This window comes from Procambarus clarkii, chromosome 40, assembly GCF_040958095.1.
Source record: "Procambarus clarkii isolate CNS0578487 chromosome 40, FALCON_Pclarkii_2.0, whole genome shotgun sequence".
In the NCBI taxonomy this organism is placed as follows: Eukaryota; Metazoa; Arthropoda; class Malacostraca; order Decapoda; family Cambaridae; genus Procambarus; species Procambarus clarkii.
In genome coordinates this window covers 16,333,179-16,352,777 of record NC_091189.1, presented here as the reverse complement: position 1 = coordinate 16,352,777, position 19,599 = coordinate 16,333,179, and the positions used below count along the sequence as shown (strand labels likewise).

At 40.3% G+C, this 19,599-nt stretch overlaps 1 protein-coding gene across 1 annotated transcript in view; it reads left to right on the top strand.

Annotated features, from left to right (window-relative positions):
• Ric (Ras-related protein interacting with calmodulin) overlaps positions 1-19,599 on the top strand; it is a 42,763-nt gene that overhangs the window by 5,385 nt on the left and 17,779 nt on the right. The window contains exons 4-5 of the mRNA XM_045741899.2: positions 5,625-5,822; positions 7,966-19,599. The exon at positions 7,966-19,599 is cut by the window's right edge and continues 17,779 nt beyond it. Of these exons, the coding sequence (XP_045597855.1) occupies positions 5,625-5,822; positions 7,966-8,202 (435 nt within the window). The 3' untranslated portion in view covers positions 8,203-19,599. The remainder of the gene's footprint in view (positions 1-5,624; positions 5,823-7,965) is intronic.

Here is a 19,599-nt window from a genome sequence, read left to right as displayed (position 1 = left end):
GCTAAGCAAGCTACAATCTTGATGAGTTAGTTACAAAATTCAGTATAAGTCGTCACATCAACAATGGGTTCAAGATCGACCACAAGTACATTTTCTAAATTAAGCAACTGATATATGTGGAGAGCTAGTGTCACAATTGATATGTTTGTCCTGCACACCGCCCCCCCCATCATCCAGTGGGCAGTGGTGGATAGGTTACAATCACTCTTAGTTACTACCTACACTTAGCAAACTGGGGATATTTGGCTAAAATTTCTGGTAGCAGGCCATTTTGAATGAAATATTGACACATTGTTGTTACGTTGGTTATAGAATTGTCTCTGAATTCATGTAGGGAGACTTTAATATTGAGGAGGAGAAATATTGACACATTGTTGTTACGTTGGTTATAGAATTGTCTCTGAATTCATGTAGGGAGACTTTAATATTGGGAGGAGACTTTAATATTGACCTGGGTCAACAAAATTGCTCTCAAGTTGACTATTTCCTTAACAGCATGAACTCCTGTATGCTAATCCCCACTATCACCAAACCTACCCGAGTCACTCAAACATCAGCCACTACCTTGGACCACATATGGACAAACATAACAGCTCCCCTTGTATCTGGTATAATCTACGACAGAACAACTGACCACTATCCTACCTTTCTCATAGCGAACATGGACATAACACCACCAAAAAGCAAGAAACTTTCATTTAGGCTACACAGTGAATCAGCTTTAGACAATCTTACAGAGGCACTTCACAATATTAACTGGGATTCTGAATTCAATAATACCCATGATATAAATTCATTAGCTAACCTCTTCCTCTCCAAAACTCTAAGCCTCTACAACCTTCATTGTCCCCTTCTTACAAAGCAAGTAACTGACAAAAGATTAAACAATCCATGGCTCACAAGTGGCATTCTCAACTCAATCAACAAGAAACATGAATATGAAAAGAAAGTTAGGATTGGCCTAGTTTCAAAGGAAGTAGCTAAAAGGTACTCATCAATGCTTACCAGTATCATAAGAAAGGCAAAACTTGCATATTATGTGAATAGATTCAATGAAGCAAAAGGCAACATGAAAAACACTTGGAAAACTATCTCTAGTATCCTAGGAACTAAACAACACTCACATAACCAAATAAAACTCTACAAGGATGGGGATATACCGTCAACTGATTTAGAAATGGCAAATGAATTTAATAGTTTCTTTTCATCGGTTGGTGCTAATCTTGCCAGTAAAATCCCACTGACTCAGACACATATTAACACATATCTCTCAGGCAGCTATCCAAACTCTCTTCTCCTTTCACCAATCAGCCCGGCAGATGTTGTGTCCATCATACACTCTCTAAAAACCAAGGCAGGGAACACCAGTGAAATTCCGTCCATTGTGTACAAGAGAGCCTCCCATGCCCTTGCCCCACCCATAGCACTACTGTTCAACAAATCTATAGAGTGTCACACCTTCCCTGATATCCTCAAAAAAGCAAGAGTAACGCCAGTCCATAAAGGAGGCAATCCGGCGGACATAAACAATTATAGACCAATATCAAATCTACCCATTCTATCAAAAATATTTGAAAAAATTATTTACAAACAGCTCTATTCCTACCTCGTAAAATTCGACATACTCAGCCCCTGCCAGTTTGGCTTCCGGTCCCAAAAGAGCACCAACGATGCAATCATTAGTCTCCTTGACGTTATCTACTCAGCCCTTGACAAAAATGAGTTTCCGATTGGACTCTTCATTGACCTAAGAAAAGCCTTTGATACTGTTAATCACAACTACCTCTTACTTAAACTCCATCATTATGGAATCCGAGGCCTTGCCCTTGACTACATCCGATCCTATCTTAGTGACAGACACCAATATGTAACCACCAATGATACAACTTCATCCACTCTACCAATTACCGTTGGAGTGCCACAGGGCAGCATCTTAGGACCTCTTCTATTTCTTATATATATAAACGATCTGCCTAATGTCTCTAATATTCTCAAACCTATACTGTTTGCTGACGATACTACTCTTATCTATTCAAACCTCAACCCACATACACTAAATAATGTTGTGAATAATGAATTAAAAAAAGTCCACTTATGGATGTCAACGAACAAACTAACATTAAACATCGAAAAGACTTACTACATCTTATTTGGAAGCAAATCATCAAATGCAATTCAGCTACAGATAGACAACATTAACATCAGTAATAAAGATGATGGCAAGTTTCTTGGCCTATTCCTAGACAAGAGACTCAACTTCAGCACCCACATTCAACACATAACTAAGAAAGTCTCTAAGACAGTTGGTATACTCTCCAAAATCAGATATTATGTTCCTAACTCTGCTCTCCTCTCACTATATTATGCACTAATTTACCCCTATCTTAATTATGGTATCTGTGCATGGGGGTCTACCACTGCAAACCACCTTAAGCCCATCATCACACAGCAAAAATCTGCTATCAGAATGATAACTAACTCAGCTTTCAGACAACACTCAGCTCCCTTGTTTAAATCCCTAAACTTGCTAAATATTAACTCCCTCCACACATTCTCTTGTGTCAACTACATTTACAAAACCCTGTTCTTAAATGCAAACCATGCTCTGAAACTCTCCCTGGACAGATGTAATAGGACCCATTATCACCACACCAGAAATAAACATCTCTTTGATATCCCCAGGGTCAAACTTAATCTGTGTAAACACTCTATGCAAATTAAGGGACCTAGTTTATGGAACTCACTCCCTAGTGAATTGAAAGACTGTAAAACTTTTGCCTTATTTAAAAGCAAAACCAAAAAGTACCTAACTTCATCATCTTAGTTTCCTACACTGAGCTTTAAATTTGCTCTGTACCTAGTGTTACCCAATCTCCTAATTTTTATGTAATTTCAAACAACCTTATCATTGTGTTCATTGCTGTCTTCTTTTATGTGCTAGCCATATGCTGTATTGTGACTACCAATTTTTGTCAACTACCATTCAAGCTGTCATTGCAACCAATCTTATATTGTTTCTGCTGTATTATGCCTACCAATTTTTTTGTCAACTACCATTCAAGCTGTCATTGCAATCAATCTTAGCTACCTATGTGCTTTAATATACTGTACCTACAATTTTCTCTCATCTTTTTTTCATTTCATGTAATCTGTTATCATTTTTTGTCTATAATTTTGCAAGTATTTACCTCCTTAAAATTTTCTTAGATTAAGGACCTGCCCGAAACGCTGCGCGTGCTAGTGGCTTTACAAGACTGTAATTACCATATTTGTATCCTCACATTCCTTATGTACATTCTTGTATATGCATAAATAAATAAATAAATAAATAAATAAATGTATCTTTTCACACACCATCACATAGTGACGGAGGGTGTGCGAATAATTTTGTTGACACAGTTTACATTTGGTCAGGTCTCCACAAAAAAATTTATATCTTTCCAGTGTTCTGACATCAATTTTTGGTCACGTCTTTCATTTTGGTATCATTGTTTGCAATATAAAGGCGCATATTTTAAAACTAGTTCCATAATAATAGAACAATAAATGGAATTTTAGCAAATATTTTATTATTTGGACACTTTTTGACACTCATCACCACAAAATTATTTATATCTTTCCAGTGTTCTGACATAAATTTTCGTGTTATGTCTTTCATTTTGGTGTCAAATTGTGCACAATCTAAAGGCGCTTATTTTGAAACCACTCCCAGATTGATCGGATAAAATTAAAATTTTTAACAAATATATTAATGAGTGACGCAAGACAGAGGCAACCGAGATGACTCAAAAAAAATACATGATGACGAACGTCGGCAACGGAGTGCGATAGTGTTAAGCTAGGCTCAGTTGAGGCTTAAATAACTTTCCACTCATTTACCACTTCTGTTAGTGTGTCAGCAATATCTCATTAATTCTGTTGACTTTGTTACCTTTAAATTTCATGTCTCAATTTGTGTCTTATTTCAGCAGTATGGGTGAATCTTTGAGTTACAGTACATTTTATGAAAAGCACCTTTCTGGGTAGATCATTATGCTGCTTTGATCTAATCTTTCAGCCCATTCTTCTTCCATGCTTAGAGTTGGCTTTATTGCCATCAAGGGGGTATGAAAGGTTGTCCGATGGTAGGGAACTGATGGTGAAATGCTGCTGCCGGGTAGTGATCTTGGAAGGTATCCTAGCCGATACCTGATGCAAGATGATTTGCCAATGTATTTTAAAACCTACCTAACTGTACCCAACCTAACCTAACCCAAGCCAATGAAGCCTAACCTTAGCTAATACATCCTAACCTAATGATACAGTACACTGTATACAGTTTTGACAATCAGAAAATGAGCTTTGGTGAGCAATTTTGTGTATGATTTTACCATATCCTACCCCATTACAAGGTCACCAATAATGTTATGTGAATAAACTGCTGTTTGTCATTTTAAACTAGATTGACCTACTCTCCAGTGCCTCCCTAGCATAGTAATCCCTTGACTGTACAGGAATTTATCAGGCTTTGGTGTGCACAGAAAGCTCTCTGGCTTTTGCTGAATAGAAGCCCAAGTTGAGAAAGTAGCTATGAGGGTTTTCAACGTATGATGAGTTATTTACGACACTGAGGACAAAAATGGTTAAGCTCCTTTTAGGTTACTGAATGTTTTATTTTTCCCTGGGGTGTGAGAATAACCAAAATATATATCATGTTAAAATATAAAACCAAATTTAATTGAGGGCTTGGTGTGACTAAAGTTGCCATACTAAATGAGTTGAACTTTTAATCTTTAACCCCTGTGCTGCACACCTGTTTCATATCATTATATATTTATGTGACAACTCCGTGATGCTCATCAACAAAAAAAAAAGAGAACAAAAATAATTTTTCTTTCAAATATTGTTATGATGCATTTAATGATCATGGGGAACTGAAAGAAAAAATTGTATGCACACGTAGCTTGTATGTGGCTCTTGCACCCATAAGGAATGTGAGGCTCTCGCACCCAGGAGGGGTGTGAGGCTCTCGCACCCAGGAGGGGTGTGAGGCTCTCGCACCCAGGAGGGGTGTGAGGCCCTCGCACCCAGGAGGGGTGTGAGGCCTTCGCACCCAGGAGGGCCGTGAGGCCCTTGCTCACAGGTAGGGTGTGAGGCCCTCGCACACAAGGAGGAGTACCCACAATTTTTTTTTACCAAGATAGCATCTGTTTACTGGAGGCCTGGAGAAGAGGCTGCAAGCCATGTTTACCTGTGGTTGTTTTAAATCCTATGATAGACCTGAACTTGTCCCCCTAGTTCCTATGCACACCACCGATGTGGTCTTATGCTATGCACAGTTGAAGGGTTAAGGAATTGCAGAATCAGTATATCATTTAAAATTCTTAGTTTCAGATTCTATACAAAATTTGGGAAAGTTGTAATATTTACAATGTCATAATTTACAATTTTAAAACTTTTTTGTAACTAATATCAAATTTTACTTAAAAAACATGTTCATGGATAATAGTTATATGATGGAATCAAATTATTGTTTATTTTAAATAATTAAATATTACTTATTTTAACATAATAACATTAAAAATTTGCAAACAAGATATAGCTAGTTTGATTATTAAACATTAATATATAAATTTCTCAATCAGATTGAATTTACGGCTATGCGTGACCAGTACATGAGATGTGGTGAAGGTTTCCTGATTTGTTACTCCTTGACGGATCGTCGTAGCTTTGAGGAGGTTGCAGGTTACAAAAAGCTTATCACTAAAGTTCGTGCTGCAGATTCCATTCCAATTGTCTTGGTTGGGAATAAAGTAGATCTGGATGATCCAATGCATCGAAAGGTAAGTGTAATTATTAGTAACCTATTTGAAACCTATGTACTATTGATATTTGATGAAATGAGGGGTGGGAGGTGCACAGCGGGTGTAGGTTTGTGTGGGTGGGTGGCTGTATGTATTCACCTAGTTGTGCTTGCGGAGGTTGAGCTCTACTCTTTCGGCCCACCTCTCAACTGTCAGTCAACTGTTACTAACTACTATTTTTTTTTTCCCCCACACCACACACACACACCCAGGAAGCAGCTCGTGACAGCTGACTAACTCCCAGCTACCTATTTACTGCTAGGTAACAGGGACATTAGGGTGAAAGAAACTCTGCCCATTGTTTCTCGCCGGCGTCCGGAATCGAACCCGGGGACCACAGGATCACGGTCCAGCGTGCTGTCCGCTCAGCCACCGGCCCCCTGTAGCCGTGTGTGTGTATGATACATTCCCACCAGTGGCCTCAAGTCCTCAATGACCCACACTCACATGATTGATCATGTTTACTTTGTTGGTGGGGTGGGGCCCTGGGCTAGAGATAGGAGGAGGGTGGGGAGGCATTTACTCCTGAGGGTAATTACAAAATGATGGACTACCAATACATTGCACATGTATTTTCATTTATTTATTGATGTAATTATACCATTTTACTCTTCAAAGACAGCTAACTTTGACATGCAGGGTAACTCCATCATTCAAGGTAAATAATTTTTTTTTATATTATATCTCCAAAATATTAATTTTGTGAGGATTTTTGGTGTCCTGGTAATGCATCTCCCACTTATAGCATTGTGCCTATGGAAAATCTTGATCTGCGTTCCAAACATATACAGTACTTTACAATCACGGTCTCAGAATATAACTCATTCGTACCTGGGAAACTGCCGGTATAAATGTTATAGGGGAAGTTGACTTTGAGATATGTTGCAATAGTGAACCTGGTATCATGGATATTTCTATTTGTCTTGGTGTTACTTATAGACACCAGGAATCAACAAATGAACAAATCCACAAGGGCCGTGATGAGGGTTCGAACCTACACATGGGATGTTCCCAGAATCGGGAGCTTTGGGATCCTAGTGAGGGCAGTAGCACTCCAGGTTTTACAACTCCTAGTCAACTGTACCATGTCATGGTACAGTTGACTAAGGCACTTCTGGGAACATCCCGTGCATAGGTTTGAACCCTCAGCAAGGCCTTTGTGGATTTGTTCATTTGATATACAGTATCATGCTATTGTGATTTGTGTGTGAACCAGGAATCCTTTTTCAGAAGCTATTTTTTTTCTAGTTCTGGAAAATTTTTGTATGAATTGACAATTTGGTTTCCTATTTTCTAGAACAGGAAACCTGTTAGACTCATCAAGATGTCCTTAACAAACAGCTAATCTTTCCCAGAATGTAAATTTCCTGGGGCAATAGCACTAGACACTGCAAGTGCCAACCCCATCCCCTTAGTGTTTTCCTCTCATGCATTGTGCAGTATTAATTTTCTGTGTTTTGTAGAGGTACAGTACATTAAAAATGAAATGCACAATATATTACCCTAATGCTGCTTCTGTAGTATGATGTCATCTTCATACTGCACAGTATTTTCTGGGATGGATCTCTTGGTGACTTGCGGAGGCTCAGATGGACCCACCAGAAAGGGGCATTTTATTGCATTCAACACTGGATATTATTCCATATGTATTCCTCTATGTTAAAAAGGGAAACAGGCTTTTGACTACATTTCAAGACATTCTCAAGGTATACTTCCCCTGAAAATAGATGGATTCACATAAATGGGACACATTGTCAAAGCTTTCATCAATATGTTTTGCATTTCAAAACTTGTGTAGCACTATGAATGTGAATTAAAAGGGTCCTGTAGTACAGTGATCTATGCCCTCGACTCGCAATCAGGGATTCTGGATTCAATTCCTAGGCAAGACAGAAATGGTTGGGCAGATTTCCTTTCATCTGAGGTCCTGTTCACCTAGCAATAAATAGGTACCCAGGAGTTAGGCAGTTTTAGTGGGTTGCATCCTATGGAAGGTCAGTAATTGGCCTAGGGGACCTCAGTAAGTCTATGTAAAGGTTTCCTGTTTCTGACAACAAATGCATTAAGTTAACGTAATGTTAACTTAATGGAAAAAAAAAAAAAAATTTGTTTTTTCTTTTAGGTTACAACAGAAGAAGGGCAAGCACTTGCACATTCTATGGGCTGCCCATTTTTTGAAACATCTGCTGCCTTACGACACTTTGTTGATGATGCTTTCCACATGCTTGTGAGAGAAATTCGAAAGAAACAAAAGGAGGCGATTGAAGGAGCTCCTGCTAGTAGAAGTAAACCCTTGTCACGCTGGAGAAGATTTAAAAATATTTTCCTGTGGATCTTCCGTCGGCCACGATACAAGTAAGACAGATGTTGACACCAGTGCAGTAGACTATGAATGTGTAGGGAACTGACCAATGAAAAGTGGATCTTCCATAATTTCTTATAAAGGTTGTATGTAGCGCAGTTCAAGAAAACACATCATTCTGTAACGACAGAGCTGTGACTGAAGATCTCTCCTCAGGAGAGTCTAATTTCAACAGATACTCTACTAGAGCATTATGCATTATGAGGGATATGCAATATGCATTGCAGTATTGTATGTTATATGCCATGGAAAAATATCTTCTTACCTGTATTCCAAATGAATAGTAACTTTTATAAATTTTGTGATCTGTGACAGTAAGTTTGTTTACTGTCAGGTGATATTGATAACACATACATGTATACATTATATGTGTGTACATTATAGTATATGCATGCTTACAAAAAAGCATTTATATATATAAAGCCATAAATTAATACAAAATTAATGAACACAAATTCATTGCTGAAAGAAAATAGCAGTGATTTCTCATCTTCTGGTGTATTCATTACAAAAAGTTATTGTATCATAGTACACCTCAGATAATATACATTTACAGTGAAATGGTGATACTGTTTAATGACTTAGTAACTATTCTGCTAAAAATTAGCAGTTGATGATACTGCATTTCGGTATAAATAAAAGACTTACCCAGTACTTACCCCGTTAGGCAAAGCTGGGCAAATGACTTTGATGTAACACTGAATCAACGTTGATAACGTTAATTCTTTGTTGATTAAACATTATTTGAACTTTTTTTGCCCTCTGGGTAGGCACTTTTTGTGTCGTTGAGTATTGGGTTCTAGGATATTGGTGCTGTAATTTTACTAGATGCTTTGCATTTTACTATGTAGGATGTATTATTGTGATAACTATCACATATTACTGTAAAATATGCAAATGAGTATTGTGAGTTTATGTTTGTCACATACTTAGAGGTTTTGCTTAATGGTATAATCACATGTTTGGTTATAGTGCTAGCAATAAGGATTTCTGTAGTGTTTAACAACGAATTCTTTACATAAATATATCACACACACTTCCTCTCCGTTTGCAGATAGCAGTTAAATGAAATTATATTAAGCCATTAAGCATGTAATATATATGTGTCAATTTTGTTAGTGTTTCCCCTTTCAGTGGGAAATTAGAAATGTTAACATCATTTTATTTATTTAAAAAAATTGACATTAATTCTAAACTTCAAGAACTATTAATCCTTTAGCAGCTAAGTTGTTTAAAAGTACAACAGCCAGGTGCACATAAACAAAAAAGTATTGAAACCCCATTAGGGTCACTCACATGGCATTTGGAGCACAGGAAGAGATTGCAGATAGTGATTGGAGCGCTGAAAGGGTTTAGATTAAATTTGTTTAAAGTAGTAATATATCTCATTGAGCTATCTAATATTTTTATATAGGGTATATTCCTATTGACTTTCTTTAAATTAATGTATTCACAAAAATTTGTGAAAGATATAATATGAGGTAATTGTGATACAGTACTGGAAAATCCTTCACTGTGAGTGTTAAAACACAGCCATGTATGTAGTAGTGACATTTACCAGAATTTATTTGGTTTTCTGCACTATTTCTTTGTTAACCTAGTTTTTCCCCTGGAATTTTTAAAATGGGGATTAGTGTGGGATTATTTTAATTGGTATTGAAAGTACCCAATGCAGTACAGTATTGACATATTCAAGTGAGAATCAGAGTGGTGAGTATAGAGTTAACATTTTGATGAATTCTATAAATATTTTGACAACAATGAGTTTATGGATTATGCAGGCGATGAGTCACAATAATGTGGCTAAAGTATGTTGACCAGACCACACACTAGAAGGTGAAAGGATGACGACATTTCACGATGTCAATTTTTTTATGATCATTTACGGGCTCACCATAGCCCGTGCTACTTGGAACTTGTTCCGAGTAGCTGAATCTATAACAACTACATCCTCATCACAATCGATTTGAGAATGGTCCAGGACGGACCGAAACGTCGTCGTCCCTTCACCTTCTAGTGTGTCGTCTGGTCAATATACTTTATGGATTATATTTGTCAGTATTATTGAATACTAATAACTTCTCATGGGAATAGTTATTGTAGTTCTAGCTATTTTTTGCTAGGAATTCTCCTCCTTTTAATGGGTGACTTTATGCAAAATATTCTGCTGACTTTTCAAACACCTCCAAGTATTTTAAGATGTTTGAAAGAACATTTAAAACATTTACAAATGCAAAGGATAGCTTGGGAGGCCCATAACTAAAGCCTTACTTTTTATTCTTGTTGACAAGCATGAATATATAGAAAGGTTAATTATATCATCAGCAACCATATACTGGACATACAATTAAATTAAAGCCAATACAAACAACTAAACCAAACAAATGAATAAGAAAATTGATCAAGAAAGGATGTAAGGAATGATAAGATCAGCTTGTTTTCACAATTTGACAACCACCAAATTGAAAGTGCTATTGTCTAATCAAAAGTAGTTAAACCTAGGCAACCCACCTAACTCATTGTGGCTAGTGGTAATTAGTCCAAAGAAGCTTCATTATTTTGATTTTTAAAAATTTAATTACATAAAAAATCATGTTGCAATAACTTTGAGGATAGGTTGGACAAAACGGCGTGAAAGTTGATAAAACATAGCAGAGCACTTGGTGATGCTGGCTGCTGTATACCGTAACCGTAGCCAAAGAACAGAATCATCGGTGAGAAAATCCATGGGAGCCGTGATGAGGGTTCGAACCTGTGCCCTGGGTGTTCCCAGACAATGATTTTCTCATTGATATATATATCACGTTACTGTGATTTCATTTTGTAGTGTATAGAATCATCGGTGGTAGAAGGGGTACACTTTTATTACCTTCACTCAGTGCTTCCATGGGCCACCAAGGCCGCCTGGTCCTCTACCTGTGAGCACAATGATATTTATTTACCAGGTATTTATAATTTTATTTTGATATTTTATTGCTGTTTTTCTGTTTATAATGTTTATAAAATTAAATTATATATTTTTAGATAGTTATGCTCCAATTGCAAATGTATTTATATGGATATTTACTAAAGAAATTATTAAGGAAAATATCTTATTATACATATTTAAAATAGGCATGTAAATATTTGTGGTTTTATATTTTACCTTTTTATTGTTCAAAACTTTCCAAAAATTTGAGTTACTTACAACTCGGTTCATTGTAGTCATTATTTTGTCAGAGAGCTGTTTGAATTTTAATTTTATTTATTTGGCTTAGCAACAATGAACACATAAATACAATGAGGGATAATGTGACACTTTGCTTTGGCCTGTTTAATGAACTTTAAAATATTTATGAAAATCAGAACAGAGCCAAAGATATGAAGGTACAGTAATGCATTATGCTGTAATTTTTTTCTTTAATGAAAGAGCCAGATGATTTTAATTACACCGTAGAGTAGTGTTTCTGTGAGAATTCTTTTTTATGTTAAAATCCGAACACTGTTTTATGGCAAATGATGGACATGCGCAGCACGGTATCTATGGTGGTGTGCCCGTCACTTATCATTACATTACATTAAAGAAATTGATCTTCTCAAAGAAACTAGTAAGTGTATCAGAGTGATATGCAAAATTTAGTCAACTTTTCTTTTATGGAGACTTGATCCATTGTTGTAGCCAAAGAATTTGTAGGTTCTTGTGTAGAAGTGTAATGTTTGGGACACACTTCAGTCCTCAGTGTGAGGTGGTGCTTCTCATTCTCAAGGAAAACTTTGAATTTTATTAATACATTTTTGTTTTTAAATTTGTATTTATATTGTAAAAGTAGCATTGGAGGATTCTGTGAATGACCCATATTTTTTTAATAACAATTATCTTTTTATGCTAGATGATTGAAATACAGTGTAACAGAAATGAGATTTTATGAGTCTGGGCTTTTGCCTGGCTTTGCTGTACTCTAACCGTTCTGTAGTCTGTGGTTGTTCTATAGTCCATGTTTGTTCTCTCACCATTGACTGTGTTATACTCACTGACTATGCTCTACTCTCTTTGATAATGCTATTCCCTAAATATGTTCTTTCTGTGTTATATATTCCCCCATGGCTATGCTATTGTTCCTGTTCTCTCTGGCAATGCTGTATTTATTGTGTACTGTACTCCTGTGCAGTGCTGTATTTCCTGACTGCTGTATACCCTGCTTTTGTGTTACTCTTTGCCTGAGTTGTATTCCCTGACTTTGTGTTACTCTCTGATTGGGCTGTATGCCTGTTTTGTGTTACTTGATTGCTGCACTCATTGATGGTTGCACCACTGTATTGGGTTGCACTCTGTGGCTGTATTGTATACACTGTTGTATCAAGTTGCATTCTGTGGCTGTGTTGTATAAGCTATTTATTGTGTTGGGTTACACTCTGTGACTCATTTATACTTCATATGTTCTGTGTTGTACTCTTGTCCTGTTGCATTTAAACTGGCTTTAAACTTGTAGATTCTTACTGGTCGATTTTATTGGATGTGCTGTTCATTCTGGGTGTTATCAACCTGTGTTTAAGTATCTTAGTACAGGCTAGGTGTTTTCATATTTCATATTCACTGCTGCTACATATTCATTGATGCCGCTTATCCCTTGGCAGCCCTGACCATGGTCTTCTCGAGAGCAAATGCTCCAGTCATCACCAAATGTAGCCCAATTATACATTTAGAGGCTTATAACAATGGCCATATACTTTGAACGTCTGGTGACAAGGGTTTAGATTATTGTCGTGTCTTAATTGTTGGAGCACTTGATCTGATCACTACTAAGCTTATGTCAGCCTTTTATGCAATAGCCACTAAGCTTATTCAACACACTCCAGTCAACACTGAGCTTATCATAAGGCAAATTTAGGAGCTGTCACATGGAACTGTCTGATCATCACTAAATGTTACAAAATTATAAGTATAGGTAAAAGTTGTTACGTTATGCTACATTACATTAGGTTACATTACATTACATCACATCAGGTTAGGTTAAGTTAACTTACATGATATTACATTAGGTTATATTGGTTATGTACTGTATCAGCAATGAAGCTTAAAACTCATGAGCTGCATAGGAGGCTCTGATAATTACCTTACCTTAATACAGTACATTGATCTTTCACAGATCAGAGCAGTGTATAGTTTGCTGCTATTTGCAATAACTATTGTGAATGGCTCATTGTACATCTTTGATGCTTGCAGAGTAATCAGATGGTTGGAAAGTAATATTATGTACAGATTCATTCAAAATATTTTACTTTTACCATGTATTAAATTTATAATTACTGTATAATCTGTTTTAAACTATTATTTTGTATACTGCTACTACATAAGCACTGTATTTAATTTCTTTCTTGGAAAAAATATAATTATAGGCATTTTGCAAAGGTGATGATTAACTGAATCTTTTATTTTTCTGTGAAGAGCCCCTCCAGCTCCCTGGAGCTACACCTGGCTGATATGTGTGTATTAGACTGTGACATCAGTCAATTCAACTGGAGTTCTAGCCTACCGAGGATCACGAGCCAGAACCTGGCCCTCTAATAGAGGCATGAGGAGCAATGGCCTATAGGAAACCCCCATGTGGTTGGAAGCAATCTATGCCTGCCATCTACCAGGTTAGGCACCCAGAAAGGTAGGCATCTCAAAACAAACTGCACCTGATTAAAATTGCTACCGAAAACCGAACTATCAAGCAGAACTCCACAATCTGAAAACAAGCAAACAAGCATGATGTCACAACCGCTGCCGTGCCGCTGTCTGCACAGCTCCCCCCTCCCCGGGAGGGGGAATGGGGAAGCACAGCACCAGACCCCTTGCACCTGCCATCCAATCCCAGTTCCGAGGCTGTGTTGTGTTGCGTGGCAGTCATTCGACTTTGGTTCCTGTCTCTGAGCAAAGCTGTGCCTTTGTGTTGTTGTTCTACTGTGTGGTGGTGTGCGATCCAGGAGTAATTCACGGAGTATTGGGGCTGCATGCGGCTATGGCTGCCTACCCTAGGTGCCCTGTAAGTACTGAACTTGCGGCTTGGGGTTGCCTACCACAAGTTGTTCGGGAACTACCTCCGTAGGGATGTTGTGCTGCTTGGTGATTTTTGATTGCTCGGTGAAAACCCCAGCTGACCCCACCCTTGGGGTCAGCTGGGGTTTTCATTTCCGCTGTTTAACCTTGGGTAGGAGGTAATATCGTCGCTGGTAGGGGCACAAGGTACAGTGCAGCTTGTCACCTGTTACACAGCAGCTAGTTTTGTTCCTCCTGAAGACGTTGTACTTTTGCAGGGGGTTTCTTTTTCTTTTTGTTTGTTGCCTGAGATGGAGGGGTCTGCCCTTTGGTTATTGTCCACCCTCTGTTATTCTGGTGGTTTCCCGCTAGGTCCCCATGATTGTATACATCGCAGGGGTTCACCTTTTAATTAATCTTTCGTTAGTTTGGGCCAACCAGTTAGCAGTACCTTGCCTGGGCTTCACTTAAAAGTCAGTCTAAGGGCCCTGGAAAACCCCACTGGTTCTCATTGTTCCAATGAATGCATCCTTTGCTAGGAATTCTCCTCCTTTTAATGGGTGACTTTATGCAAAATATTCTGCTGACTTTTCAAACACCTCTAAGTATTTTATGCATATGCTGACTTTTCAAACATCCCGCCTTGGCAAGTTCGAAGGTGGTTCTGTGAAGGTCTCCTGGTCTCAAGGTAACATTCACCCGTTTTGCCTCTGTCATGCTGCCTGTTGGATTGGTGACACCTTCGACCCAGAGTTCTGCGAATGGTGTTCCTTGCTGGTTCTCCAATTCACCCAGTCTACCGATTCTGATAATAGGGTACAGGTAGCATCGGAGTTACATGTACGATTTCGGTTGCTGCAGCACACTAGGTTGGTTGCCTTTCCGGATGGCCCACGGCTGCCCTGCTTTAATTATAGGGATCTGGACCTGAAGCATTAGTCGCTTCAACTTTGGTTTCGTCCCCCTCGTCCTTTCCCTGCTGTGGTTTGTCCTGCTTCCCCCCTTCCCCCAGCTTCCGGCTCCCAAATATCTGAGAGTTTCGGAGTTAGGGCAGGGTCTAGATGGTGGTGAGACTCGGGCGGTCTCGGGGGCTGCCCCTTCCAGTTCGGCGACCGAGGCATTCGAGCCTGCTTTTCTAGCCAGGGCTTCAGGATCTGACCAGTGGACCCCCCCCTTTTCCCTGCTTTTCCGGTTGACTTTACCTTTTCTGGGGGAGCCCTTACGGCTCCCCGGAGCTTACCAGTCTGATATGCTAATGTCAGACTTTGGTATCAGTCGTGTGTACGGAGTTCTTATGGGCCTACCAGGGACCACGAGCCAGAACCTGGCCCCCTCAGAGAGGCAAGGGGAGCAATGGCCTATAGAAACCCTCTTGTGGTTGGAAGCATTCTATGTCTGCCATCGACCGGGTTAGGCACCCAGAAAGGTAGGCGTCCCAAAACAAACCCCTATTCTGGTGAAAATTGCAACCAAAAGCCGAACGAGTGGATAGAACTCCTCAAACAAAAATGAGTTTTTTTTGGATGACCACGCTAGGGCCAGGTTCTGGCTTGTGGTCCCCGGTAGGCCCATAAGAACTCTGTACACATGACTGATGCCAAAGTCTGACATTAGCATATCAGCCTGGTAAGCTCCGGGGAGCCTCCAGGACTCACCCATAAAATGGCGTTTCATTATATTCAACGCTGATTTTTTATAGGGGCGGAGAATTTGGGAGACGGATCTGCGTCGGATCCTGGCATGGAGGATCCTGGGGCTGGTGAGGAATTGACTTGCGGTGCTTGCACCCCGTTTGACCCTGCTTGTGTGTTGGAAACCCTCTGTGCGGGGCATGTTGTTGCAGGGGGAAGGGTTTATTTACCCCCTTCCCTGTATGAATTTGATATGGGGTTTGGCTCCTCTCTTGGTTCTGTGGTTCCCTTGGGTTCTTCGGTTCCTTCCTTCTGGAGGTCTTCAGCTTCCCATATCTCGTCTAAGAAGGTTCGGGAGACCATTGCAGTGTACCTCTTGCGTGACCCGGATTTTGCCTTGATAACGGACCCTTCCTCATTTGAGCTCGGTTCTACGTTTCCTTATTGGGTGCGTTACGAGGTACTGGAGTCTTCCTGGTTAGCAGACTGTCCTTCTTGCAGGTTCCCGTCCTTTCAGCGTCCCTGATCGCTGCAGATTTGCGTTCCCAGGGGCCCTTGGCTTCGGTTTTGCGTTTCTTTTCCCTGCTCCAGCTGTCTTTGGACTGGCTTGAGGAGGATGTGGAGGCACTGGGGACCGGACCTGAGTCTGGCACACTTGTCTCGGCGTTTCAGGCATCAGCTGCCTTGTTGAAATTGTATGCGCCGATTCTGAAGGTGACAGTGTCTCTGTTCTTTGCTTCTCGTCTCGCGTACTGGCAGGCTGTGCTCGCTCATACTATGGAACCCGCGTGAGCCTTGGCTCTTAGATTTTCATCCCCTTTTTGTCTGTCACTGTTTGCAGATTCTGCAGTTATGCAGTACCTGCATGCGGCTTCTACTAGCTGTCGCCCTATGTCAAACTTGTTGGTTCTCCGGGGAAGTGGAGGGAGCCGTTGGGGTCGTTATCGGATGGGTCGTGCCAGGGTTCGGGGTGCCTCCAGTCATAGTGGGGCAGTGATGCCAGCTTTGGAGCCGGCACTTCCTTTGGACCCGATGGTGTCTGGTCCGCGCACTGGTCACTCTGCGTGCCATTCGGGTTCGCATAATGGGCGTCGTCCCTTTCGTGGTTCAATGAGGGGAAGGCTTGCTCTGTTTGCTTGTGCCTGGTCCCACGATTTGTGGGTGTTTCGGGTCATTTCCTCTGGTCTACTGTGGCGATGGACTCCTCCTCCTCCTTCGGGGCATTCAGGGTTCGCGGAGCAGGCCTCTTCTCCTGTGCTCTGTCAGGTCATCATGGAGTGGGTGCGCTTGGGTGTGTTTGAAATGACCCCTTCCCTCAGGTTGCCATTTGCTGCTTTAGTTGCCCCTGGAGCTGGAGGGGCTCTCCACAGAAAACCAACATTGAATGTAATGAAACACCATTATCTGGGTGAGTCCCGGAGGCTCTCCGGCAACCCTCCCTCCCTCTTATCGGCGGGTTTTCGCGTTTTGATTTTCAGCCTCTGAACTGGGGTTGAATGCCGGCACAAGGGGTCTGGGTCTCCACCTTACCCCTCCTGGGGAGGGGGGTAACTGCTCAGATAGTGGCACGGCAGCGATTGTGACGTCATGCTTGTTTGCTTGTTTTCAGATTGTGGAGTTCTCCTTGATAGTTCGGTGTTTGGTAGCAATTTTAACCAGGTGAAGTTTATTTTGAGACACTTACCTTTCTGGATGCCTAACCTGGTAGTTGGCAGACATAAAATGCTTCCAACCACATTGGGGTTTCCTATAGGCCATTGCTCCCCATGCCTCTCTGAGGGGAATCAAGTTCTGGTTCGTGGTCCTCGGTAGGCTACAACTCCAATCAAATTGACTGATACCATAGTCTAATACAGTGGGGCCTCGACTTGCGATTTTAATCCGTTCCCAGAGACAGGTCGTGAGTCGAAACAAATTTTCCCATAAGAAATAATGGGAATTGAATTAATTCGTTCCACACCCCCAAAAATATTAACTTAAAAATACATTGTATACTGAATAAAAAAAAATTCTCAAGCTACAATACAGTACATATGTTTATCTTGCCTTTATCGAGGATTCTTGTTGGCGTATGGAAGATGGTGAGGAGGGGGGAGGAGGAGAGGTGTTAGTGTTTGGAAGAACCCAAATCTTCAAATTCGTCAATAAATTTTTCAGCCGCTGGTTTGTCTGAGTTGGCAGCCTCCCCATGCCTCACAACACTATGACTACCACTTCTTTTTCTAAATTTCTCAAACCATCCCCAGCTTCTCGGTTATCTTGAGATGATTTCGGGGCTTTAGTGTTCCCGCGGTCCGGTCCTCGACCAGGCCTCCACCCCCAGGAAGCAGCCTGTGACAGCTGACTAACACCCAGGTACCTATTTTTACTGCTAGGTAACAGGGGCATAGGGTGAAAGAAACTCTGCCCATTGTTTCTCGCCAGCGCCCGGGATCGAACCCAGGACCACAGGATCACAAGTCCAGCGTGCTGTCCGCTCGGCCGACCGGCTCCCTGTCTTAAACTCTTAGCTTGTCTTAAACGCTTTTGTATCTGCATCACTCGTTCCAGCAGTTTTCTTTAAAAGGTCTTCGTGCAATTGCCTTGCTTTCTCACAAATGATGGCCTCTGAAATGCTATCACCTGCTAACTTCTTGATGTATATCCAAATTAATAATAACTGTTCAACATCCTCAAGTGTTTGTGTTCTATGCTTCGTGATTATTGTTAAGCCTTTTGCCACTTTAGCACTCATAATGTCCTTTTTCTTAGCAAGTATGGTGGATATCATAGACTGAGATGTGTTGTGCTGCCTAGCTAGTTCAACAACCTGCATACCATCTTCATGTTTACGAATGATCTCTTGTTTTTCCTCTATGGTCATCCTCACATGTGTTTTCATATTTTGAACCTTACCACTGACTTTCTTGGGACCCATGGCATGATATAATAATTACTTTTATGTTCAAAAAAACAAAAAAAATCACCAAAATAATGGAATTTCTTACAAGCGTGAGCGTCGCTAAGCGGGCGGCTTTGGTAAACTAAGGCAGGTCGGCCCGTGCCACCAGGAACCTTGCACTCAGTCGACCTGTACGAGTATCAACGAATATCATTAGTCGACGACAATCGTAGGGGCAATTGCAAGTCGAGGTGTCACTGTACATATATATCAGCCAGGTATAGCTCCAGGAAGCCTCCGGGACTTGCCCAGAAAATGGCTTTTCATTACATTCAATGCTGGTTTTATGCAGGTACTATATCTACATCAGTTTTCTTTTCCTTACCCATCATCAGTCACAATATTAACTGACCTATAGGTACTTGCCCAACTGAGGAAAATGATTGAATATGAAAAAGTATTGAAGCTATATGGTGGGATCAATCCCGCATTCCTTAACTCCTCAGGCACTTGCAGACTACTGACTGGACCATGAAAGACTGAGTCATTAGCGTGTGTGAAAGAGGAGTTCGTGGATGCGAGATTAGTACCATTGTATGGCTTAAATATTTTGTCATTGATACACCAGGTTCCTGTGATTTTATTGTGCATCAGTGATTATGGTGTGATAAAAGATCAGCTATAGATGTCAATCATTATTTTTATATTCATGCTCAAATATAAATATTCATAGTTGAAGGGAAAACATTGATTTTCTCTCAGTGACAAGATAATGCTGGCTCCTCCGCCCACACATTGATAAAATGATGCTACTTCTTTCCCACTGATAAAATTATGCTAGTTCCATTGATAAAATGGTGTTAGCTCCTCCTCTACACACT